This window comes from Cuculus canorus, chromosome 27, assembly GCF_017976375.1.
Source record: "Cuculus canorus isolate bCucCan1 chromosome 27, bCucCan1.pri, whole genome shotgun sequence".
In the NCBI taxonomy this organism is placed as follows: domain Eukaryota; kingdom Metazoa; phylum Chordata; class Aves; order Cuculiformes; family Cuculidae; genus Cuculus; species Cuculus canorus.
In genome coordinates this window covers 4,575,512-4,602,675 of record NC_071427.1, presented here as the reverse complement: position 1 = coordinate 4,602,675, position 27,164 = coordinate 4,575,512, and the positions used below count along the sequence as shown (strand labels likewise).

General features: G+C 48.0%; 1 protein-coding gene across 2 annotated transcripts in view; it reads right to left on the bottom strand.

The window, feature by feature from the left end:
- Nucleotides 1–27,164, bottom strand: part of KDM4B (lysine demethylase 4B) — a 77,980-nt gene that overhangs the window by 3,540 nt on the left and 47,276 nt on the right. The window contains exons 9-22 of one of the 2 annotated variants that reach the window (XM_054049898.1): nt 24,350–24,546; nt 23,832–23,864; nt 19,798–19,970; nt 13,387–13,877; nt 12,653–12,773; nt 10,799–10,977; nt 8,833–9,055; nt 6,302–6,378; nt 6,065–6,120; nt 5,499–5,607; nt 1,763–1,948; nt 1,484–1,648; nt 659–778; nt 159–251 (exon numbers count right to left, since the gene is read on the bottom strand). In XM_054049898.1, coding sequence (XP_053905873.1) covers nt 159–251; nt 659–778; nt 1,484–1,648; nt 1,763–1,948; nt 5,499–5,607; nt 6,065–6,120; nt 6,302–6,378; nt 8,833–9,055; nt 10,799–10,977; nt 12,653–12,773; nt 13,387–13,877; nt 19,798–19,970; nt 23,832–23,864; nt 24,350–24,546 — 2,223 coding nt within the window. The remainder of the gene's footprint in view (nt 1–158; nt 252–658; nt 779–1,483; nt 1,649–1,762; nt 1,949–5,498; nt 5,608–6,064; nt 6,121–6,301; nt 6,379–8,832; nt 9,056–10,798; nt 10,978–12,652; nt 12,774–13,386; nt 13,878–19,797; nt 19,971–23,831; nt 23,865–24,349; nt 24,547–27,164) is intronic. The other variant, XM_054049899.1, reaches the window with a different exon arrangement.

The following is a 27,164-nucleotide window of genomic DNA, read 5'->3' as shown; positions in this document are numbered from 1 at the left end:
ATCCAAGACTCCTTCTACTCTACGCATTTTGTGAACGATGAGTGGTTTTACAGGCACAGAAAGCGGAGGTTGCATTCACCTCACGTCCAAACGTGCTAAGAACATGTGAATGAGCACTGCACGGCACAACCACACTGCTGTTTGGTACCGATACTCACCAGGCGAGACTTCACTCTCTTGGGAAGCTCCTCCTCCAAGGTATAAATATCCCCACGCTTTACCATGAGTTGGGAACCATCTTCAAACTCGACCTGCAGAGTAGGCAGAAGACGAAATAAGAACTCAGGCTCTACATTTCCAGCACTGCAGTGGTCCATCGCAGACCATGACACGTGTGCTCCCTTCAGGGGAACACCAAGGAAGCGCCAGGGGCTGGCTCCCACGGACGATCCTCGTCTGGCACTGCACATCTCTGGGATTGCTGCACATCGGAGCCTTTTGTAAATCCCTGATGTGCAAAGGATGCTGAATCCCAAAGGTGTCAAACCCAAACCACCCTATTTTAAGGTCATAATTCTCTTTAGGCTAGGAGCAGGATTCATTTCAAAAGGCTAATTTTCCCTTCCTGAGAGAACAAGCGTGCAACGCGAGAGCTACACAACGACAGCAACAACCATAGTCGCTGACACGCAGTACCTGGGCAATGTTCCACACTCACCTGGTAAATCTGATTAATCTGGGCTGCGATAAACTTGGCCTTGTAGACAATTCCGTCTGTCCACTGCAGCTGAACCACCTCACCCTCCGGAGGAGGCCCCATCTGGACGCAGTCTCTGCTCTGGAGACACAGAGTGAAAGAGGTCAACAAGCCGCACAGGCAGGGCTCAGGAATGATGTGAGGAGAGGCGTTAGAACCACGGCTCACGCAACACTATAAGAAAGTTTCTGCTCGTGTCATTAATTTCAGTCATCTCAAACAAAACCAGGGAGAGACCAGAAACGAACACTCACAGCTCCTTCTGGGCAGAGCACTGCTCTAGGAAATTTCTCATCATGCATCCCAAAACTTCACATCTACAGCAAGCAAACCGAGCAGAGTGAGCAGCTCCGTCTCACACAGGGAATCAAGGGCACAACCAGGAAGAGATGTGTGAGCCAACAAGTTGGCCTCCTCCGTACATTCCCTCTATTAAGTGAATCCCCTTTTCTGAACTAGAAGCGCTCACAGACAATCTGCTTCCCCACGAATCACACTTGTCAGTGAGAAATAAGAGATTATTCAACCACAAACCAAACAGAATGCAACTTAAAACAAACACTGCTTCCTATAAGTCATCTGCATCCAGAGAAACCATGTCCTTGTAAAGGAACAAAGAAAATGAAATGAGATAATGTCATAAACAAGAACAGGAGTGAAAAGCAGAATGAGTTTTCCTATGCAAGCAGCAATTTGTTAAGTTGTACTTTGTTGTTCCACCTCAACGCCCACAGGAGAGGAACGCACACACTGCACTCTGCACTCAGTCTCCACAGAGCTGCTTACAATGATGCTTTCTGGGTAAACGTTGTCGCTGTATGAGCCATCATCAAAGTTTACTTCGTAGAAAGTCTGTGTTGTCATGCCAATCACTTTACACCTGTAGTAGAGTCCGTTCCGGTTCTTTGTGATCACAGTCTGCCCAAGCGTCACCTCCCTTCGAAATGGAATCTGCGTTGCGGAGAAAAGGGAACAATTTGCAATCAGAAAAGCTGAATCAAAAAGTACAGGCGTAGAGAAACTGTTCTACAAAATCCCGAAGCCAAACCCCAAGCTCAAGCGTACATTCTGATTGGCGGCTTTGTGTTTGAAGCACGTGATGGACACGACGTAGGGCCAGTCGTCCGGCTCCATGGGCACGCCGGCAGCATGGGCGCAGGTCACGTGGAAGGACGTGGAGCAGTGCTCATACGAGCACTGGATGCAGGCACCAGACACCTTCTTCATCCGTTTCCGACAGTACACACATTTCTGGAAAGAAACAGAGGTCCTGTAACGTGGGCAGCCGGCAGCGGCTTCAGCATAGCGCACGTCAGCCTGCCACTGCCCGGTGGAGCAGGCTGTGCGGCAGCGTCCAGGGCCCAGGAGCCACAAAAGCTCATCCCTTCTCCAAAGAGCATTCTTCTTTTCATTGAAAGTCAAGCACACAGAAGAAAGGGAGATGTGTTATTCCCTTTTCCGTGCACTGCCCTCCCTGACCAGGGTCTCCCCACGCAAATGGAATCGGTCAGGTTCGCTTCCCGTGAAGCCACTGCAGTTAGAATGTTTGCACTAAGGATTACTTTGGCCTTTTTACTCAAACTAACAAAAGGCAGGAAATTAAAAGCCAGAACCTCGCTGATGCCAGAAAGTATTTTTCAGCATTTAATAAGCTGGGCTCTTATCGCCCCATAACCCATGTTCAAAGCTCGCTAAGCACCACAGCCAAGTGCGCAGCAGGAACACGGCACGGAACACACGTCGATAGCAACAAGATCTCATTATTAAACTGTCAATACGCAGTTCTCCTTCTGGCACGGACAAGGGCTGAGGTACCATGCGCTCAGCGCAGCCTCCCCGGGAGCAGGAACCCTCCAGCACCAGGGATCGGCCCTTACTGATGCCAGCAGGATCCTTCCACGCCAGGATTAGCACGCGTCTAATGACACCGCAGCAGCAAGAGATACTCCGTATGACAGGCAGAAGAGCTGCACCAACGGAATATTCAAAGCCAATGTGATCAAAGACAAAGAAAAACATGAGCTCCAGCGAGACTGAAATGTAGGAGATGGCAGAAAGGGGAAAAATGCAGGAGATGCGGACATGCGGGAGATAGGATGGACAGAAGCACTGGTGCCAAGCACGTACGGATCCACAGACGTTTTGTGTGAGAGGTAACAGGGAGAGAGAAGGTTTGAAGCATCAGAGACAAATGTTCATAGTAAATGCACCCAGCTAGCTGGGTCACAGCCGAGAGTAAGGAATGAGTTGTCTCCTGCGTGATGAACGCCGCAATCCATTCACTCCACTGAGGAGTGACAGCTAATTATTCCAAATTTCCATGTCATAAATAATTACGCACGCAGACTCGTAACACACCATTAATCAGGAAGCACATAAACTGCATTCTTTCAAACGAAGCAATGCCCACAGATGGGCTGAAAAAGCCTTTCCTTGAACGGGGAGGCCTGGTGCGCGTGCAAAGAGCAGGAGAGAACTTCAAACTGGTTGCTGCAACCCCTCGTGACCTCAGCCCTCTCGCTGCGACTGAAAACAATACCAACATATATACCTATAAAAATAATTGCATATAACCACACCTCCCCCTTCCTTCATTACCGTCATCTGTCTTTCCTGTAGCAAACGACACTCAATGCCATGTTGTGTGTGAGACACCACCCACCAACTGTTTTCCGCAGACGTCGATGGTGCAGGTGTACGTGTTGCAACGCCCCTCACAAAGAAAGACCAACACAGAGCAGGAAGATCTTCGGAACCAGTCGAACTACAAGAGTACTTCCCTGACGACATGATAGGACCGGGGCAATGGGGATAAACTGGAGAGGGGCAGAATTAGACTGGACATAAGGAAAATTTCTTCCCTATGAGAGTGGGGAGGCCCTGGAACAGGTTGCCCAGGGAAGCTGTGGCTGCCCCATCCCTGGAGGGGTTCCAGGTTGGATGGGCCTTGGGCAGCCTGAGACAGTGGGAGGTGTCCCTGCCCATGGCAGGGGGTGGAACTGAATGATCTTTAAGGTCCCTTCCAACCCAAACTAGTCTACGATTCTACGATTCTATGATGCCATTCTTGAGCACAGAGTGACTGGGCTGACAGTCTGCTGCTCACACCCTGGCAGCTGGGCGAGCTGTTCGAGGGCACCAGATATTTTACTCAGCGACCACGCTGGCAGGATGACAGGAACTCAAGATCAAGACCTGAACCTGTGTCCAAAGGGACTGGACTCGCCAACATTCCCTGCTGGCAGACTTGTGACAGATCCTGGCAGCAATAAAGCAAGGTTGCATCTCTAGAGCAGTTACTCAGACAGAGCCGTGCATAGCACCACCCACGCTAAAGTGAAGTGCCTAAAGCCAGGCTGTGGCAAGGGCTGAGCTCGCAGCTCAGCTCCTCCTGCCTTCAGCACAACGAAGGCGCCTGTGAACTCTGTCAGACTGCATGAGCCGAGGTGCTCTGTATAAAAATTCCATGCCTTCCCTGAGCCTGAAGGAAACATGAGGTGTGAATGGAATACAGCACCAAAGAAATCAACAAAACTGTGAAGCCTTAACTCAGGAACAAACCAGAAAGAGACGTGGCAGTTCTGTGCAGAGGCTCAGGATGGAACAGCCAATGCTTCGGAGCAGAATGGTGCAATAGAGTTGTACGTACATCAATACTGCCCCGGCTCTGCAGGACTGTAACCCAGCCACAGAAGAGTTAAAGAATTAGGCCATGTTTCGTTGCAAGGCTCCATTAAGGAATACAAGTGAATCTTGTGTAAAAAGATCTGTAGTTCATCGTTACAAGCACCGGTAATGAAGAGGATGCATGCTGGAAATGTCAGATGATCCATAAAGAACCACTGCTGCAAGATTTAGCACTCCCGCATCACCCTGCTCCATCACCCCACCTGAATAATGAATGCTTTTTACATTCACATTTGTGTACAAAACCCATTTGCACAACAAAGAAATAACTCTGGGAGCAGACAGGGATTCTTCCTAATCTCCCAGCCAGGCCCTGCCCAGGCTGAATCGCTGCGCGGCTGAACCCATCATCGCCAACCAATGCATCACTGCGGCATCACCTTCCCTGGACCCCATCCCAGCCGTGACCCAGCTGAATTCTGTACGGAAAAAAGCAGCAAAAGGACGATTTATTTTGCCATAACCCAGTACAGTGATGGGGCATTAACTAACATTAAGATTAATTGCTCTGAGCTAATGAATCATCCATTACTAATCCCACAGTGGAGGGCACACAACTAAATAACAACTTGTAGCTGGGCTTGTATTGAAGCCTTCGCAGAGTCTCGCCTTGCAGTCACCGTCACAAAGAAATGTTTATTAATTTCTACAAGAGATTTCTTGATAGAAAACGAGAAATATTGTAAAGAAAGATGAAACTGAAGACAGATGACCAAGCCAACAATCTAGCAGCTTCTCTCCAGTTACCACATCCCTTCTCTCTCCTGCCCAGCCGTACTTTCTGTGAAAGGAAGCTTTTGAGCAGTTCAGCCCCGAGTGCTGGAGGGGTAAAAGTGTCCCAGCTCTGCCCAGGGGACAAGCGCGCTCCCAGGGAGCAAAGGCAGCGCTGGTAATCACACGCTGTGGGTGTCAGAGCACTGAGCCAGAACCTCAAGGGACTTCTCAAAGATCCAGGTTCCTGCTGTGTTTGTTGGAAATAAGAGCGAGACCATCACCTCCAATCTCAGCTCCTTTACTCCACATAATGGCTTTCTGTCAGGTGAAAGCCGCCTTCTTGGGTTTTTTTTACCCTACTCTTGCTCACAAACCCTCTCTGCAGGTAAAAAACACCTACCAGTTTCCACCTCTGCTCTGGAATAGCACTGATATCCACAGGATGACGCTCTATGACATTGAGAAAGCGGGCCTCGGGGACAGCGATAGCACAGATTATATGGACCCACCTGAAAAGAAGTTAGAGAGCAGTCAGAGCCTACCATTATTTGAATTAAACACTCCAGAGAGCCGTTAACATTTCTCTGACTCCCTCCTTATCAAGGCATATTTATGGTGGCAACATTACCAGCTGACTGTTAATCGCGGTCACGCAAGGTAAATGTCTTGAACAACAAGGATCAACTTTCTTATGCATCTGATCTTGCAAGATACTGAACATCCTCTGAAAATACTTTTCTCTGAGAATAACCCAAATTTAACAGCGTTCAGAATGATATCACCCGTGTTATTGAGAAGCCTGGTGCACAGCACAGCTGCTCAAGCTCATCTGACCAACGTAGTGAGCAGCAGTCACTTCCATAATGCCAAAACTGGCTGCTACAGCAAGCACCAAGACCAAACTCCTAACACTAGAACACCAGATGTGGTATGAAGAGACAAAATATTGGAAAAAGGATCACTCACCGCCCATCCGTGGTCATCTGAAGAGCTCCTCCCCTGAGATTACACAGGCAACATTCCTGCAGGAACAAAACTCCTTCAGAACTGGCCAAGCTCCTCTTCTTGACTGCCTGTCTTCCCCAGAAAATGACTACAACCACATCTGGGATGCAAACCGTACCCTCCCACCACCCATTTCTGCTCAAGTGTCCCATCCCTACAGCAAGTCTTCCCTTTATCTCCGGAAGAGTGGACACTTACCGCTGCCCAAGCGTTGGCTGAGCACCGTGAGCAGGACCAAGTTTCATTCACTAAGTCTGGACGTATTCCGTAACAGCCTGAAAGAAAACAAGTTACGTCCGTCAGAGTTTTGCTAACTTATCTGCAGTGCTGACTTTCCGACTCAGAAGCTACTTTGAAACCAGGCATCGCATTTGTGTAACTGTACTGGACAGCCTGGGCTCAGGGAGAAGTCACGAGAAAAGTCATCCTTGGGAAAGGGGCCAGAATTTGGGACCAGCAAGTCTAAAAATGAACAAAAAACCAAGGACCACCATAGCAATACTTTGGTCCTTCCATCAGAACTGGGCTCAAACGCGATGCCGCTGCTGCCGGAATGCACTCACACGACACTACCGTTCGGAGCACCAATCTCTAGCATGACTAACGCCAAGTGGAAGGACAAACCCACTAATATTGCAAGGAAAATAAAGACATGCATTTCACTTATTTAACAGTATTTACACTAACACCAATTTCTGGTTCTATGAAGTGTTAGAAGAACCAGACATTACAGAGTGTGAACGACTGTAACATGCAAACACCAAATCCTCCCCCATGCGTCTCAGCAGCACCAACACCGTAAAGTGGTATTAGATTCATTATAAACAGGGAAATAAGACCAAAAAGTCTTCTTCCACTGAAGGCAAAGGGACATGACATACAAATAACTTAGGAAAAATTGGATCTACGCTCACACAGAAAGCCGGTAGCAGAAAACTAGACACTGCAAATGGCTGGCCAGCACCCCAGCTAACACAGCTCATCCCAGGGCCTTTTCCCATCCTAACAAAACTGAACACAAAATTTCAGGTGGAGAGTCTCATTTACTGAATAAGAAGTTATACAGAAAGCACAGAGATTGCCACAATAACCTAATTTATAAAAATCATCCACTTAACCAGATAAACATTATGTCAAAAAAAGTCAATACTATAGATCCAGCGCTGTCTGCCACGGCCGAAGTCTCTTTTCATCAGACGGCAAAACAAGACAGAGGATTCAACCCAGCGCTAGGAATGAGCCTAAAAACCTGAGCTGGATCCTGAGCTGGAAGGGAAACAGCCATCCAAATGCTGCTGGAGCTCAGGAGGGTCAGGGCAGGCTGAAACTTCAGCCCCGATTTCCTCCTTTAGGACGCCACGCAGCCAGACTAAGGGATCTGAGGGGAGAAACAGCCACACGGACTGAACACCAGTGTCTCCTAAAGACAATCCCAGCGGAAGACGAAAAGGGGACTCTTTCACTAGACTGTCAACTCCTTAAAAGCCCAGAAATGTTTGAAATGGCTTTCCTCTCTGCACGTCCCCGCTGTTGTCACAACCCGGCACAGCTGGGCAACGGCACTGCTCAGGAACAAGCAGACCGCCACTGGGTTTACAGCATGCTGCCAGATTAACTAAAATACACCTCAACTCTGCTACCCTGTAATAAACACAAATGGGTTCTCTGCAAAGTCAAAGGGACGTCACAGTCTGGAATACAAACTGCAACAAGGGAACAAGACGACACTGAAGACCACATCAGACCAGAGTCAACTTCTGTTCCATCCTCAAAGGTAGAGCACAGCCAAAACAGAGAGTGAAATTTCTCTACACTCTGTCTGAGAGCACGCATGAACATTGCTCTGCCCACATCCCTCCATCCCTAACCAGAGTTTGGCCACAGAAACCACTCTGATGGACCGAGCTCTTGAAGACAGAGGGGTGTAAAAGATGCAGCAATTAGTGAAGTAAGGAACCAGTCTTTATCCTCATGATCACTCTGTATCACAGACTCTCATCAGCCAGAAGTGACTGTAATCACGCATGCAGAGCATCCCATTGTCCACAGGAGACAGAGCTGCACGGCGACCTGGGGGCTACAGAACTGGAACAACAGAATTAATTCCAGTTGATGCAAGTCAGTAAGATTTTCCATCTGGCAAGATCAAACAACCGAGCAGCAATCCGTCACAGCTTCCGGTACGGGGGCAAGTGTTAACTAGGAGGTGTAAATTTAGAGCAAAGGGAACTCCGCCCAGGATTAATGAGATCTGCTTTTAGACAAAACCGCCAGGGAAGCAGGCAGACATAGGTTCCTTGTGTAATCAAGGGCCATTCCTACAAACTAACACAGGCTCTAATAAAATATATCTCAAGCTACTCCATCGTCGCTGATGCCACAAGAACAGCACACCCGTAGCCAGCAGAGCAAGATTCCAACAAGTGAAAAGAGTGCCATCAGATTCATGATTTCTGCTTTATTACAAAAAATGAAAGACAGCAAAAGAATCTCCACTGTGAGACAGAAGAATCAGCCAAGAAAACAAAGAGTGAAAAGAATATTTGTGTGTATTTTTAAGATCGGTGACTGCTGAGATGGACTCGAATACGCACACAGTAGTGTCAGAAAAAGTGGGCGTGACTGGGTTAGCAAGCATGACAAGAAGGAATTCAGACACAGCGAACAGGCAGAGAACCTCATGAGCTTCTCAGTACCCAAAACGCTTCGGTGAAGGAGCAAACACTCACTTGCATGAACCTGCAGGCAGCATTTGGCACAGGCTATCAAGGGACTGGTTCCATCCTCTCCAATATAGGAATTTGAAGGAAGAGGCTCTGTGTTTTCTCCACTCGAGGTAAAGCACATCTCTGGGATCAGAGGCTTGGTCTTCTGTCCACACTTCGAAAGGTGGACGAAAGAGGTGGCCTCCCCTGCAGAGACTGGGACAGCTTCTTTATCCACCTGTAGGGACTACAGAGAGAAAACACCATCATATGGAATCCCCTTCCCAAATTTAATCTTGAAGTCAGAACACTCCCCTTGCAACAAAAGCCATCCAGCACTTGACACCATGCAGCACAAATAATGAACTTTAAACCCTGTCTTCCCATGCCCACACCAGCCCTGCCTTTTGCTCCTCTCTTTCCCCCAGGCCTGTGATGGGAGCTGTCATTTATTGTGGAAGCTCTAAAAAGCTTTCGAATAATGAGGAGTTTTCCTTGCTTTTCTTCTGTAAAAACATAAAATCCTAAATTGCAGCTGAAAACACTAAAGAAAAGAAAGGGAAAATATTGATAAAAGCAAGACCTTCCCTCCCCCTCTCCCAGCTTTTGGCTTCCTTCCCTACTCTTCCTGTGAGGATTTCTCCAGAAGGACATTTCAAGGTTTCTGGTAGAGTTAAAAACAATGGATTAAAGCAGCCCAGCTGTACCCAGTTTTCCTTACAACCATTATGCAACACCATCCAGCAATCAGAGCAGGTTTTTTATTTTCAGGCTGTATAATAAATCATGAGATTTTATTGAAGGGGGAGGTGGGTTCTGCTTTCCTCAGGAAAAGCTTCCAATAAACGCATCTAAGGCGCGTATTCCTAGTGGGCACACAAAGTCAGGTTTGCCTTTATAAGCATGCGAGAACAAATCAATACACAACTGGGCAAATAACGAATTCACCCCATAAATTCTGCCTTTCTGCTCATAACGTACCCCAAAGCATATTGGTAGTTTCCAAAAATGATGTATGTGCTTACTGACTATGTTTTTATTTTTCTGCCTCTTTGCCTGTAGTCAGAATTCCAGGCCCGTATCGGAACAGGAGCGACTGTGGGCCCAGCTCAGCACTATATTGGGGGAGGTGATTCTGCCCCTCTGTTCCTCTCTTGGGAGACTTCAGAGGGTCCGGTTCTGGAATCCTCAGCATAAGAAGGAGATGGAGCTGTTGGAACAGGTCCAGAAGAGGCTACAAAGATGATCTGAGGGCTGGAGAGCCTCCTGTACGAGGACAGGCTGAGAGAGTTGGGGTTGCTCAGCCTGGAGAAGAGAAGGCTCTGAGGAGACCTTAGAGCAGCTTCCAGTGCCTGAAGGGGCTCCAGGAAAGCTGAGGAGGGGCTGTTCATAAAGGCTTGTGGTGACAGGACGAGGGGCAATGGGGATAAACTGGAGAGGGGCAGATTTAGACTGGACATAAGGAAGAATTTCTTCATCATGAGGGTGATGAGGCCCTGGAACAGGTTGCCCAGGGAAGCTGTGGCTGCCTCATCCCTGGAGGTGTTTCAGGCCAGGTTGGATGGGCCTTGGGCAGCCTGAGCCAGTGGGAGGTGTCCCTGCCCATGGCAGGGGGTGGAACTGGATGGTCTTTAAGGTCCCTTCCAACCAAACTAGTCTATGATTCTATGACCTGGAGAAAGCTAAGCCTGCGACGTGCCCTCACGCCTATCGCTGGATCCCACTTAGCCTATTCCATGATTCTATAACAGCACTGGCAGCGCAAAGTGCTTCAGGTGTGACGTAAAAAACGAGCTGAGAAAGCCAGACAGGCCAAGGAAGACAACAAAAAAGCCTCCAGCCACTGCCTCTGCCAAAGCCAAATGCGTTTTTTTGGTGTGTGAATCCGCGTGAGTTCCCTCTGTAACACAGGTCTGTGCCACAGCGGACACAACAGCCACCGCTCAGCAGCCACCACACCCCTGTCTGCTCACGTAGCATCGGGAATTACCTGGTTATAGGGGTAAAAGAGGGTGCAGACAGCGCAGTATGGCTCGCTCAGGGCAGCAGCTGCATTGAACTTCCTCTCAGCAGTGAAATTGTACGCTTTGTTCTTCCACTGGAGGGAAAGCAAAGACTTCAGAGCCTCTGGGTCACTCATGTCTTCCTCACCAGAAAATGGAAACATTTCTAGAAAGAAAAGGATCCCAAGGCAATATTTGGTCAGCAGAGGTGGAACAGCCAGCAGCAGTGGCAAAACGCAGCCACACACGCCAAACAGCCAATGCTTCGACAACACACCAAGTTCAGCAAATAAGAACATTCAACCCATCCATGGTTCCTCACGTACATGTGCCTCAAACACTCTTAAGACAGATCGGCATGTTACGGGCAAGGGTGGATGAGACAGAGACCCCAATGGCCTAATGGAACCAGCCAGGAGGAGGAAGGAAGAGACTCCAGATGAACCGCCTTCCTAACTCTGCTCTCCAGCTGTGGAAACTCGCAACAGCCTTTAAATGAAGCCAAGTACAGAACACGGTGCAAGCACAAAGAAATCCCCCTTCCCTTCTGCGCTCTCTGGAAGAGGCGCGTGCCGCTCGTGCCGTCTGGCCGGGCTGCCTCCCAGCTCCCACCAGCACGTTTCAACCCTTCCGAAGTGCATCTTGTTTCTGCAAACACAAGTCTCAGCCTCGAGATATCCTGGGTTCAAGTTTTGGTTTCTCTCCTCTGCAGCTGCTTCCCAGCTACCTCCATCACAAGCACAGCGCTAAGCTTTCCATTTGCATTCACCACCGCCTTTTCCTTTGCCAGAGTGCTGATAGGTACCGTTTGCACTAATTAGTTTCCTAATTCTTTAAAAGGCCCTTGGCACTCTGTGATTACACTACTGCAGAATCCATTTGTGTCCGTTCAGGGGTCCAAGTTTCTTACCGTTCCTTATGAAGGAATTCTGAGTCACTCCAAGTGTCACATTTTCCACACACATCCTAGTGTAAACCACCCCCGGCACGGCCAGCCTGCAGAGCTCCCGAAAGAACAGCTCAGGCCAGACAGAGCATCACCCCTGAGCTCAGCACATCAAACCAAACTGGTCACTTCTTCACCGCTGAGTTACTGGAAACGGGCAATGAAAGTTCTGCTCTCTCAAGGCTCAGCTTCCTCCCCATTTCTATCCCCTTTCTATGATTTTCAGACTCCTAGGTTACCATTAAGGTTAAAAGGAACTTGCAGTAAAAGACCAATGGGTAGGTTTACGTCTCAGCTAATTTGATGTACATTTGCTGGACAATGAGGGAAATTTTATTGTGTGTAATTAATTAATCCCTTGTTTTTCTTGGTGCAGACCGTTCTGGCATTCACAGCCACCGAAGCATAGGAAAAGAAACCCAGTGATGCACAGTTAAGTACTGAGAGACTTTCTGATTCTGACATCTGGATCCACCGAGAAAAGCTGGAGCCCAACAGTCATGCAAAAAGCCAACCAAAAAGTCAGAACTAACTTCCTCCATACACTTAAGATCAGACCTGACCTTCACCACCCTCTGAGGTGAACAGATCTCATTGCAATGTGATATCTGAGAAGGAGCTTTTACCTGACCACATCATTTTCTGTGACCTCTTTTTCCCTTTGCCCACATGCTGCCTCATTCCACACTCAGCTAAATATATTTCTTAAGGAAAATTGGTGGGAAGTGAGATGGGATAACACCTTCCACGGATGGATTTTGTTTCCGGCTCGGTTATCAAAATGGAACATGCTGCATTTTCCACCAGTTCAGTGCAACACACAGTTCAGGCCATCCAGTTACGTTAACGGCTTCTGCGATTTTCAGACCAGACCAGACAGACAGAACACACTCACCCTCATCACTCGAGGTCTCCTGTTTCACCACCGACAGCGGGGAGCGGGTTGGTGGTTTACCCAGCGGATGGCGACGACTCTTCTTTATCTCCATCTTTATTTTTGAAAAGGCAGCAGCAGTCTGCAACGAAGAGAAGCACAAAGCATGTGCTGTCAGCTGGAGAAGCCAGGAATAAGGGAAAAGGATTGTCGAAATGCTGGTGTGACCACAGTTCCTCTGGGGATTGTTTGGTTTTACCTCCCAGAACCATTGCTCTGCAGCAGCCACTTGCTCGTGCTGGACTTGCTGTTGGAGATGCCTACCGCTCGTCTACACCGGGCACTCGTCAGGCTCAGCTTGACAGGGTTCTGGGCCATCTCATTTAAACTATATATTACCTAAAATGTTGGACCAGATGATGCCTGAGGACCCTTCCAACCCGGCATTCTGTGATTTCGTGATGACAATTTCCATACCCTCTGTGTTATTTGTAGCAGGAAAAGAGATTTTGTATTTTATCTTTTGGAGACAAGTTTCATTAACCAGCTAGCATCGACGCAACGACAGACTGAACCCTGAGAAAACAATCCCTCTCTTCCCGCAAAAGCATTCTCTGGCTGAGCAGCTGGGCACGGCTCCACTGGGGCTCAAGCACAACTTGGGACTCCTCACATTCCAAGTTTGGTCCCCGACTTGTTGCTTAAACCTAGTAAATCTTTTAGTCACCTCCTTTTCACATGTGTAAAGCACTCACCTCTGCAGCAGCCTCTGTAGTTTTTGCTTCTGCTTTCTCCTCCTCCTTCACAGGGATTTCCGCAGGGACCGATGGCTCCTGCCACCCTAAGCTCTTCTGCGCGACAAACTCCTGAAACGCCTGCTGGCAGGACATGCGCTCCTTGTCAAACGTCACCTTTTTGTTCTGTGGAACCACATACAGCATGGGAATGATTGGCCGAGGTTTAAAGTCGTCTTCCTCGACCGGCGCCTCCGAGGGCTGGACGATGTTCAGGGGAGCTGCGGGTAGACACGTCTCTGCCGTGGACGACACGGGTGCGGCTGGGAGCGCTGTCGGCCGCGCTGCTGCCACCCCATCCTCGGCCAGGGGCTGCGGTGCCGGCAGTGGGGGCGGCTGCTGCTGCAGGGGATGCTGCAGCACGGGCAGATGGTGCTGGTGCTGGTGGAAAAGGTGCTTCTTCTTCCTCTCACCTTTCGCTTTCGGTGGACGGGCCTTTACTTTGCCCTCACCTGTTTCAAGGTAACAGACAACATTTAGCTTAACATGCTAAGATTTCTGGGCATTTAACACTTTTCTCCTTCCATCACAAAGCTCCGATGCTGGGCTCGTATCTTACATTACAGTATCATCCCTCCCTTCCAGCAAGCAGAGGGAAAGCTCAGCCTCAGCACCAACTCGGAGAAGCCCACTTTAGAAATAAAAGACTTGTGTCATTTCTATGGATGATTTAATTCTTGACTGCAACAGAAAGTCTGCCAAAATGAATGTTCTCTGGAGTGAAAATACCTAAACCCATAAGAAACCTGACAGCGTGCCAGAAAACACAATACATCACAACAGCCCTGACGCTGTAGTTTCTGTGTCTGCAGTCTCCGAAGTGGGGTGTGCAAAATCACCCACTGAGATGCAGGAACAATACTATTAATAAAATAAAATCGATCTCTAAAATACTATTTTATCCTTATCTCATCCGTTTAAAATGTCTATTTTGTGCATGTTTTACAAGGTGGATTATGTATTCACACAGTAACACATACAGATTTTATAACTAAATAAATACATATATTGGAGGTGGTGCTCATAAATTTTTGCTGATAGGGATTTGCAATCAAAGCACTTTGGAGACCACTGTTCTACGCCACCTTTGCCCCATCCCCTGGACCGCCCCCCTTCCTGCTCCCTCCACGTGCAAGCACAGCCCTGACCCAAGGATCGCGTGTGCCAGTGCATACAAAGCCCTGAGAAGTGAAAAGACGGAACGAAGACACCAGAATCATTATTACCAAAATCTTTCTGCTGCAAGGCCTTTAAAGCGTAAATCAAGCACAGCTTTGACCGAAGCCTCTTACAAGCACCATGCCAGCGCACGTGACAGAGATCTTTCCTGACGCCTGCTCCATTTGTCCTTGTTCCTCTCAGCCCACTGCTGTTCACCTTACCTGCACAGCGTGGCAGGTCCCTCACGTGGCCATGACAACAAACTCACTTCTTGAACAGCCTGATGTCTCAGCGTGTCACCCAGAGACAGCAACAACCCATAGAATCATAGAATAGTTGGGTTGGAAGGGACCTTAAAGCCCATCCAGTTCCAACCTCTTGCCATGGGTAGGGACACCTCCCACTGGCTCAGGCTGCCCAAGGCCCATCCAACCTGGCCTGGAACCCCTCCAGGGATGGGGCAGCCACAGCTTCCCTGGGCAACCTGTTCCAGGGCCTCCCCACTCTCATGGGGAAGAAATTCCTCCTTATTTCCAGTCTAAATCTGCCCCTCTCCAGTTTATCCCCATTGCCCCTCGTCCTGTCACCACAAGCCTTTGGGAACAGCCCCTCCTCAGCTTTCCTGGAGCCCCTCCAGATACTGGAAGGTCATTCTAAGCTCTCCTCAGAGCCTCCTCCTCTCCAGGCTGAACAACCCCAACTCTCTCAGCCTGTCCTCATACAGGAGGTTCTCCAGCCCTCCGATCATCCTTGTAGCCTCCTCTGGACCCATTCCAACAGCTCCATCTCTTTCTTATGCTGAGGATTCCAGAACTGGACACAATCTTCCAGATGAGGTCTCCCAAGAGAGGGGCAGAATCCCCTCCCTCCCTGCTGGCCACGCTGCTTTGGATGCAGCCCAGGACACGGGTGGCCATCTGCAGAAGGGGTTTAAGAAGAGAAGGCTAATAATGCCACAATGAGATGAAGTCCTAAAATCCCTGCTGAGATCTTCTAAGGGAGACCTTAAACTACACATGTCCCGAAAGCCTGGCCTGATAACTTCATTTACACTAATTTACAGAACTGGGAACAAGTCCAGCCCAAATACTGGCTGTTGTACCTGTGTGGGAAGTCCCTCAGATAAAAATTGGTTTGTTCTATCACAGAAGAAGGAATATTGAATTTCCTTAGAGAAACAAACATATTGAATGAAAGGCAAATTGGATTTGTCCCCAGTTGCACAAAACCAGATCATATTTACTCCCGACACACTCAGAGGATTCTCTACACAATAAAAGAACAAGCGCCAATCACGAGCATTATTGACTGGGGCGCCTGACAGCAGCTGGCACACAGAACTTTGGTTTGAAGTTTTGCATTAAGATGAACAAACAAGTTCACACGTGAATCTATAAACTCAGAATCCAGGGAAAAGTGAAGTGTCAGCTGGAGATGTGGGCCTGTGCAAACCTCATGAGGTTCAACAAGGCCAAGTGCAAGGTCCTACCCCTGGGTCAGGGCAATCCCCGGGTTCAATATAGGATGTGGGATGATGTGACGGAGAGCAGCCCTGAGGAGAAGGACTTGGGGTGCTGGGGAGGAGAAGCTCCACATGAGCCAGGAAAATGCGCTCGCAGCCCAGAAGGCCAACTCTATCCTGGGCTGCATCCAAAGCAGCGTGACCAGCAGGGAGGGAGGGGATTCTGCCCCTCTGCTCCTCTCTTGGGAGACCTCAGCTGGGGGACTGTGCGGAACAGGCTGCCCAGGGAAGCCCAGGATAAACTGGAGAGGGGCAGATTTAGACTGGACAGAAGGAAGAATTTCTTCATCATGAGAGTGGGGAGGCCCTGGCCCAGGTTGCCCAGGGAAGCTGTGGCTGCCCCATCCCTGGAGGGGTTCCAGGCCAGGTTGGATGGGCCTTGGGCAGCCTGAGCCAGTGGGAGGTGTCCCTGCCCATGGCAGGCGGATCGGAACTGGATGACCTTCAAGGTCCCTTCCAACCCAAACTATTCTACGATTCTACGACTCCCAGCCCCTATCTGGCCATCACAAATACTTACAGAGAAGAAGGGAATCCCTATGCACAGACCAACATGGCAGGCTAACGGAACACCTGTCAGTGATCCTGCCGCTGGAGAAGAAAGACACCCGCCTTTCCATCCTGCACGTCACCTACGTTAACAGAACACGCGAGCACAACTGACAGAAGAGCAGAAAGCAGAAGTGGTAAGAAAACACCTTCTACTCGCTCCTCCTAGGAGTGGCGTCCACTCAGTTGTTATCAGAGGCCGCGCTATGAAAACGCCGATGGCCACAGCAACTGCCAGCAGAGCTCTGAAAGGCTCCGTTTTCTCTACGTGATGCTGGCAAAGTCCAGAAAGTCTTCCAGACAAACTCTCATGCTGTGACATTGTTCTGTGATAATCCCTCCATCACATTAAACAGCCTCAGCTCTTAATGACTTCATATTGTCGGAGAAAAACCAGCCAGAGACAAGCACTGGGCAGACGGCCAATTCCCGCAATCCTGCCTGAAGTAAAACCCGCACGCAGCAAACAGAAAAGCAGCTACGCACCAATCTGCGTTCCACACAGCCACAGCAGAGGAGTTCTCCGCTCTGCCTTACTAACATCTTGACCACAGTGTCACTTCATGTAATTATGCACTTGGTTCACACTGCATTGCTCAGAGGATACGTGGGAAAGGCACGGAGTGAAATGTGGTAGGAAATAGCACCCAGCCCTTAGCAGTTGGACATCTCAGTGCTGCTTCTCGCATTATTTAGATTAAAAAAAACTCTCCTAGAAGACAGATGGTTTGTAACCAAGTCTGCTGGGCTGTGACCAGGCATGGCATCGTGGAGAACACCTCCTGACTCGGCCCGGGATGCACTTGAGCTGCTCATCACACCCGGAGAAGAGCAGAGCCTAAAGACTCCCCTTTTTAATTCAACCCCAAGAAAACATACTAAGAATTCTAAATGCATTAATAACAACATAATAAATTATGAATATAAAGCTGAGTCATAAAAAAATGAAACGCCTTAAGGTATCTAGGTCAGAAATCCTGAAAACCTGAAGTTATTAATGCTTGGCCAGGCCACATAACCAACACGAAGCATAAGACCTGCTCCGAAACTACCAACCTTTACCTTCAAATCCCATTCTTCTTCCTGCTCGTGGCCATTTCAGGCATAAGCAGGAAACAGAGCCAAATTAAAACCACAGGAAATGGTAAAGCAAGCGAAAGGGGCAGCGTATCCAAATCGCCCTGAGCAGGGCCAGCCAAACAGATGTTATTTTCTTTTCTATGATGAAACAGTAAGGCACTTGTGGAAGTAATGCAGGCACTAGGACGCAGGAAACGAGAGAATGTGGTGGTATTTAACTGCTATATTGCATTCACAAATGCCTACACTTGCTAACGGACACCCTGAGCTCCAGGCCCCTCGGAAACTGCAGAGCAAACAGTCCAGTTCTAGAGATGCTTTCTGCAATGGTGCTGAAAATAAGTGTTTCCCTCCTGTGCTGAAAGTTAAAGAGCTCTTAACATGGAGCCTAAGTGCCCAATTTAGAACCTATTCAGCTAGAACAGAGCCGCTGGTGTTCCTCTGCCATTCTAAAGATCTCGGATCTGTCCTTGTCACTTATCTCCTGTCTCCAAAGGGATATCAGCATTTTCAGGCCATTTATCACAAGCATCAACTGTTAAACTTGTACAAGAGCTAAGAGCACACAATTTAACACACTGCTGACACTTGCAAGCTTCAGGCAATAGAATTAACTCTCTGCATCGCGCCGCTCCTGCACTGTACAGCAATGCCTTCCCAGCTCCTCACTTCCCATGACGAGAGAAAATGCACTGTTGAGATGCTGGAACTGAACAAAAACTCAATTCTTTTCCTGGAGCTTTCCCAAGTACCTTTTAAGATGATTATCAAGGCTCTCTGAACAGTTCGCAGCATCACTTTTCTCCAAATGCTAAACAAATAATGGCTATTTTCAACAGACGAAAACAAACTCACTGAAACAGCTTCAGAGAATTCTCTGGATGCTGTTTCCTACAGGAGGACCACAGCATTCAAAACTATGCCATTCACTGCAGAGACGCATCAGTGAGCAGAGAGAGGGTGAGTGACTCAGCAAAGGCCACACACAACCTCAGCCACAGATCCGCGGAAAAAAATCTGGTGTTTTACCCACTCCTGTTCCTCTTTGTCCTCTCCCAAAGAGTTTGGAATCTGTGCTTCTATGTTTTGAATCATAAAGGACTGGGATCATGATGCACTGGTATAAACTTCAGCTACGCACAGAAGGCCGGAAAGCTCCTCCAGCTGGAGCTACGAGGACAGGCTGAGAGAGTTGGGGTTGTTCAGCCTGGAGAAGGCTCCAAGGAGACCTTATAGAGACCTTCCAGTACCTGAAGGGGCTCCAGGAAAGCTGAGGAGGGGCTGTTCACAAAAGCTTGTGGTGAAAGATGAGGGGCAATGGGGATAAACTGGACAGGGGCAGAGTTAGACTGGACATAAGGAGGAATTTCTTCCCTATGAGAGTGGGGAGGCCCTGGAACAGGTTGCCCAGGGAAGCTGTGGCTGCCCCATCCCTGGAGGGGTTCCAGGCCAGGTTGGATGGGCCTTGGGCAGCCTGAACCAGTGGGAAGTGTCCCTGTCCATGGCACGGGGGTTGGAACTTAATGATCTTTAAGGTCTCATCCAACCCAAACTATTCTATGATTTTATGACCTGGAGAAAGCCGAGCCTGCGGTGCGCCCTCACGCCTATCGCTGGATCCCACACAGCCTAGGGCTGGCTTTGTTCACAGTCTCTGCAAGGAATGGGGAGGAAGGGAGGGAAAGGGAAGAAGACTAATGGTACAAGGGAGCGCACAAATCTTTCCTTTTTCTGAGCAGTACACAAAATATATTTATTTGTTTCTCTATGAAATATTTAAAAATATTCCTCCCCTAATATATATTTTTACAAACCTGCAATAGTTTTGGCAGAAATTTCATGCCCTGCCAAGAAAGACATTTGGACAAAATCCTCAGAGAGAGGAAAAAAATCAATTGCTGCTGTAAATGATGGTGTATTTCAGCAAGCGGAGATTTAATATTGGGAAAGACTCTGCTGATATTTCAAGAGAACTAAACAGCAGCACACAAGTTATTTACAGACGTGGTTTAGAGACACAGCTTGCCCCAGTTCTTCACTGGAGCGAGCAGGGCCCTCACCTTCTCCTCCCTCCACCACTTTGCTTCTCTCCTCTTCCTCCAGATCGGGCCCTCTTTTCAGCTCCTCTTTTACTTTCACATCTTCCAAGGCTGTTTCAATAGCCATGACATCCCCAAGGGATTTCTGATCCTCTGTTTTATGTCTTCTGGGCTGACTCCTTTTCCTGTGAGACCTAGAAGTACAGAAGTGTGATATGACATAAAAGAACAGCCTCCAATATATAAAACAGTCACTGACTTAAAAAGCCGAATACAAAACAAAAGGATCTTCTTTGGAGAGAAAACACAAGGTAGTTCAGAACAGCTACAGGGCAAAAGAGGTATCTAAAAGGGAGCAGATTAACCTGGCATCACACAACATCTGAGATCCATTCACAGCAGCCTTTAACTGTACCGGTTTCCGGAAGAGCTTTTCCCCACCATCACTAACATAAGCTCACGAGTTGCCGTTAAAATTAGTTTAATTGTAATTTAAGTCTATTTTGCTCATATTTCAAAATAAAGACGAAAGTGTGTTGTAAATCCCCCTTTCATGCTCTGCATTGACCTCATCATTTCTTTTCACTCTGTACGTGCTTCCCTTTGGCAAACCGCTGCAAGCCAGGCAGCATCCTCCAGCTCCAAAACATTACCCAGCACTGCCAGCTTCTAAACCAGAGCCCAGTGAACGGCCCCAGCATAATCAATCGGCAGCCTGTGATCTCTCAGTCATACAATCCACAGGGTCCAAGACCTACAAAGAATTCTAACTAAGAAAGCATAAATCAACGTGATCTTACTGCTAACCAGCCAACAGCAGAGCTGCTCTTCCTGAAGAGTCAACACCACCAAGACCCCGAGATTACAGTGGCCACAATGCAAATTGAGAAGCCAAGGTAACACCTTTTGGTCAGGAACTGTACTGGGAGCCAAGCAGCCCCACGGCCACTCACTCAATCCTCACCTCCCCAGTGGGACAACGAGGAAAAACAGGAAAAACAGGAGCTAGAAAGTCGAGACGAAGACACTTTAATGGCTGAAGGAAAGATGAAAGAGTAAAGACGGAAAGCAAGAAGCAAAGCAAATCCACTCACCATCTTCTACAGGCAAAGCAATGCTCAGCCAATCTCCAAACAACAGCCACCTTGGAAGCCCCATCCCCCTTCTTCCTCTACCCCAGTTTTTATGGCTCAGTGGGACGTCCCTTTGGGTCAGTTGTCCCAGCTGTGTCCCCTCCCCAGCCCCTCGCCCACTCCAGTCACCAGGCAGGGGCAAAGTGGGAAGGAGACCAAGTCTTAAGGCTGTGCAAGAGCTGCTAAGCAACAGCCAAAGCATCGGTGCCGAACCAGCACTGTCGCAGCCGCAAACCCCAAACACAGCTGCATGAAGAAAGTGAACTTCATCCCAGGCAGCTCCAGCACAGTTTTTTAAGGGGACCTATCAAACCGCTGCTCCTGTGCTGGGTTTCATCCTAACAAGGTCTCAGAAGATACTGATGCAGAGATCTGCAATTTTTACACCATGTTGAGGGTTTTTTGCAAGCAACATCTCCCATACAGCCTTCCCCATTCCAGGCCTTCACACCTCCCATTGTCTGCCACTGTGAAACACCAGCACACCGCACCCACCAGACCCAAACTCTAGAGCTGAAATTCAGCTTCCCATCCTCTGAGCCAGAAACTCAGCTGCTAATTAGATCTGGAGTACAATGGGGTTAAGAGCCACTAATCAGGGGCTCCTCAAACAAAGGAGGAAGAAAAAAAATCCACTCTGAAATGAGTGACTAATAGAAAAGAAAGCTGATCCATATGCACAGTCATTGCTAATTGCTGGGCTCTGACCTCCAAGTGTGGATATTAACTCCCCACCTGCAGGACATTCATTCGCAGGAACACACAGCTGAACCCAGGAGGATCGATTTTCTCTTCACCATAATTCTAAGTACACACCACTTTCTCAGAGCTAAAAGCAAGGTGGGAGGAGGACATAAACCAGGACGACTTTTCCGTTACAGCTGGAACTTTCCATGGTTGGTGAAGTAAGCATCGGAGCAGAATCGAGTGTTACAAGCTATTTTTAGTAAAGTGTGTGTTTTATTCCCATGGTGTAGAAATGCCAGACAAAAAAATAAATCACAAAGCTTTATACTCACAGTAGATAAGAAAGATCTTTTTACAGTGCTCTTCCCACTCTGAAGTTGTGGAAAAATGAAGAGAGGCAGAAAGCACAGCATTTAAAGAAATCGTGCTTCCAGAAACACGAGCTGAAGGCTGTGCGTTTCCAGAAGTGAGGATGGACAAAATCTGCACACCAGAAAAGGGCTTTTTGTGGACTGGAGTAACGCAGTCTGTCACTGAAGCCATAGAGTAAACAAAGTGGAGTTCTTCAAGGTAACCAAGTAGGAATGACCTTCGAGAAGAAATAACATCTCTCTACAGAGTTTAAAAGCTCCAAGACTTTAAAAGCATCTGAGAGAGACAGCAAAAAAGCAGCGTTTGCACTCTTTGAAGAAGAGACCACAAAGTGACTTAAATTAAGTAGATACAACTATGAAAAGGTTTGGGCAGAGGTGAATCCCATTTTTCCAGTAAAGTCCATCCTGCTGAGACACGTCAGCCTTCAAGTACAGTAACATCTTTCTGAGACAAGAATGGGAGAGAGGCTACTGCTAAGGCTGCTCAGAACTGCTGCATGATAATACCAAAATAATCTAGCAAACAATGGATAGATAAGGGGAAAAAGTACCTGGCTCTTCTGCAATAGCTGAGGTTAAGAGAGATGCTTCTCATCTACAAATAGCCTCAAAGAGGAAAAATGATCCTTGGTGTTCATGCAGTACCTTACCGTATGCAACCACTACAGGGATCTCAGCAACCCTTAACAGCCACAGGCAGTAAAAAGATTCCCGGTTTCCAGATGGGGAAGAAAGAGATCTGGGGACCCAGTGGAGTCCTGACAGTCATCAAGCATAAATCACAACTTCTGTCTCTCAGCCTACGCTGCTTTTCCTGCAGCTCACTGCAGAAAGAAGAGCTGAGAACATTTTAGGAATGCAACCTCTGGAGTGGAGCAACACCGCAAGTCAGTTGTCTGCCAAAACACCCTATTTACTTTCTTTTAGAGCACAGCTTTAATGGGGAAGACGCGATCCCATTTCAGCGTGTGTAAAATAATGGACAAACCATGTCAAGTAGAAAACTCACGGAAGACAATAAAGATCAGAGAGAGAGAAAGACTGTTAGATGAATGGTTTTTAAACTGTTACTCGTAGTCCTTATCAAATGTGGTTCCAGAAACCTAACATCTATTTAAACCCTCTTCCTGGATTTCAAAGGAGTGACATTGGAACCGGAATCACAAGCAGAATGTTACACCTGGATGAAGCAGCACGACTGCCAGAGGCTGCCAACACTCACACCAGAAATTCAACAAGTACCAGATGAGAGGAGAAAGAAGCAAGCTCGTGCGCTACCCTGCAGGCACTTTGGGTAACAGGCAGAGCAGGAACGGAAATCAAGTAAAAACAAGGGTAAGGGAGCATAAGAAAGGGCACACGCTTTACGTCCCAGTACATTGAAGTCCACAATAATTCAATTTCCTAGAATATAGAGTCTCAATCTTCAACCAAGCTTGATGAGGAAGGAAAGTTCTCCCATTGGCAGCTCATGTCCAACACATTCTGGTCCAAGAACACCTTCTGGGGCAGCAGCAGCTTCTTATTAATTACCCACTTTGGTGACCAGGAAGCTTAACCCACAACCACTTAACCATTACACATCCCTACTAATTCAGCAGATTAACTGCACACTCCGGAATGGAAAGCCAGAACAGGCATGAGAGAGCTGAGGTTCTCTAAAGGCACAAGAGGAGACCTCAGAGAAATACACAGAGCCAGGATGAGCCCGAGAAACCTTGACGCCCAAGGATCTTCTGTGCCCTTTCAAGGAATTAGGCATGACTAACTGAAAAAGGAACAAGTGTTCAGAGTTACTGTTACAAGAAACTTGACAGGAAAAAGGATGGAGTCATTTAAGTTGATGAGGGAAGTCACATACCGGTGTTTGTTGTCCTCTTCCTCATCTCCTATCCTATAAAGCAAGATTCCAACAGTAAACGGTTAGCATGCCATGTTCAATGCAAGCATGCTGCAACACACAAAAACTACAAACTCGTAGGAAATTAATACAGAGACCAAAGGAAGCACAGAAAGGCATGCAAAATCCCTTTGCCACCGACGGGGCTTTCTCCCTCCTGCTCTCCAACAAGAGAAGCTATAAACGTTCACTATAGACTTTGTCTTCCAGTATAAGAGATGAGATGTGAGGGGGGATGCAGCATCCTACTTTGCAAGAACACGTGCTTCTGGAACATTTAAAAGAAATAGAACATTGAGGGAGCGTGTTACCCAAGAAAATTTACAAGAGGGAGTGTTAAAAAGAAAAGAAAAAGTAAAGAAGAAAAAAATAAATGGTTTGAACCATCCCAAAATAAGAATCAGTGTTTAAAATCTTAGCAATTAAAATCGAACACAGAGCTCAGGCACAACTTCTTTCTTTTTTTTCCCCCTCCTTACCTGCGAAGCAATTTATTCTTCAGCTCTGCCTTAGTCTCATTCCAGGCATCAAGCTCTGGGCTAGTCACAGCTGTGGGCTTCATATGGTCCAGGACAGCTGTGTCTTTCCCTTGTTTCCATATGTCGTAGCGTTCTGGTTGCAGAATCCTCACAAAGACATCCATGGAAATCTTCACCATGTCCTTGCGGCACGTGCACTGCAAGAGAGGTCCAGACACACCACCAGTCAGATCAGAGGGATGTTTTCTTTCTGAGTTTGCCTTTCTCCTGAGGCAAATGACCGCTCTGCCAATGTCTGCATGGCCTCTCATGAGTCACAGGAGTAGGACAACATCAGGAATCGCTCCAATGTCTATGTGGGTGTTTATCTCAGCTTCACACAAAGAACTCACCCTCCAACCCTTGGCAAACCCAGGGACAGCACAAGCTGCCGTGCTCTCCAAGGGCAGTGGGAGACTCTTTCCAAGAACGTTGCTGGAGCATCTCCTGTACGAGGACAGACTGAGAGCTGGGCTTGTTCAGCCTGGAGAAGAGAAGGCTCCCAGGACACCTTAGAGCGACCTTCCAGCACCTGAAGGGGCTCCAGGAAAGCTGAGGAGGGGCTGTTCCCAAAGGTTTGTGGTGACAGGACGAGGGACAATGGGGATAAACTGGAGAGGGGCAGATTTAGACTGGACAGAAGGAAGAATTTCTTCCTCATGAGGGTGATGATGCCCTGGCCCAGGTTGCCCAGGGAAGCTGTGGCTGCCCCATCCCTGGAGGTGTTCCAGGCCAGGTTGGATGGGCCTTGGGCAGCCTGAGCCAGTGGGAGGTGTCCCTGCCCATGGCACAGGGGTTGGAATGGATGATCTTTAAGGTCTCTTCCAACCCAAACTACTCTATGATTCTATGTTCTTTCCCTCTAGGCCCAGGAACCAAACTGAAACTTTCTGGCGACTGGCACCAGTATACTCTGTACACCGGTATACCATACGCTCCTCATCTGCTGCCCCACCAGACAGTAACAACTTTGGCCAATGAAGGCCAGGGCTGAGTTCAACCTCAAACTCACAGTCCCTCCTTTAGCCAGTCTCTTCCAGAGTTCCTCAGGCTGAAAATAGATTATTATCACTTCATAACTAAAAAAAAGTCTTAAAGGAACAAAAGACTAACCTAGAGAACAAAGCAGTTAAAATCCATAACTACATATCCTGATGTTGCACATAAACCCTTCCCAGGACTGCAGAGAAATAAAAAAGGCTACAACTACAACGATAACTACACTCTGGCTCTAAATCACACCCGCCTCAGCCAAAGAAGACGTGCATTATTCATTTCCAGTAGCACATGCTCATCAACATCAACCTCTGGAATGGCACTCTGGCTGTTGTACGTGCCAACACAAAGCCTGACAGGCGGAGGACTAACAGAGGAGTCCAGCAGCAAGGGGATCCTCGGGCCAGACACGGACACCAGACTGAGCATTTACACATTTGTAACTCAGAAGAGGGTGTGGGATGAGGAAACAGCAGCATCCCCGGTCTCACGGGGCTGTGACCACAGCGCTCCTGCTGGGGGCAGAAGCTGAGCTCCCTCCGAGTTCTGCCCTAAGGTCTGCACTTGCACCACGTCACTTTTCAACTTCAAGCTGAGGATGGGTAATTCATTACAGCCATTTTGAAGGACTTCTTTTTTCATCCTTTCTCCACCCCTTTTCAGAACTATTCTTCCCTTTCTGTTAGCAAAAAAGCACAAAATTAAACTTTCTCCTTTCATTTTTCAGTACCGTTACCGAGAGATTTATGGGTGTAGTTAAGGTGCCACCAAGAGAAGGTGGCAAGGAGCCTTTCTGTGCAGTAGAACTCCATTCATTTAATGAAAAATCATGTGGGACAGAAAGGCTGGAAATGCAATTTGGCCAGAGAAGGGCAGGAACACAGATGATACCTGGGCTTCAGGTTCCTGGCCAGGCAGAAGCCTCTCACAGCATCTCCACTGACACGGGCTTAGGGGATTTGTGTTGAGATCTGCAATCACTTGTCCTTAAGAAGTTTTAAGAGCACCTGCGTGCTGCTACGAGGAGAACAAAGAGCAGCCCCACCATCCACGAGCTGCTGAGACTGCAGAAACAGGGCTTACAAGAGAACTCTGATCCCAACCGGGAACACTGCGCTGCAGCACACAAATGTGACTCCTTCACATCAAGCGGAGCAAATCCTGAGTCAGATGGGTCTAAAGGTCTCCAGTGCAGTCTCCAACTGCCGCTCAAGGGTCTCACAAAAACATAAAGCATACACAGAACACACCGAGCTCTCTGGATGCTACGCAGAGAAATGACGCTGGGCTGAACCTCCAGCGCCGCGCAGCACCAGGAGCCTGCAGTAACCAAGTTCCTTTCTTTACACGAATCTAACATGATGTATGTTTATATTTCAATTTTAATTTAATTTTATTGCTTTCACACTAGCGAGAATGAATAATTTACAAAGCCTCTTTCCTCTGGGGCTTCTTCCGGACCACAGAGTTCTATTTCCTCAGCTGCTGCAGTGGTGTCATTCACATCCCCGTAACGGCCAGGGTATTTTTCCATACCCTTCCCTCCGACACAGCAGCAAGATCCTGCTTAACACAGCAGACGCTTCCAATACACTGCAAAAGGGAATGTGTGTGCATTGAGGGTGGGAGAGGGAAGAGAAAAGGGCAGATCAGAGGATGGGACTGCAGGTAGAGAAGGGCAAGAAATTTCCTTTGTAATTAATTACCTGCTCTGTTCCACCAGAGCAGGACAGAAATAGCAAGCTCGTGATTCCCCGTCAATGATAACAATTTCCATGCA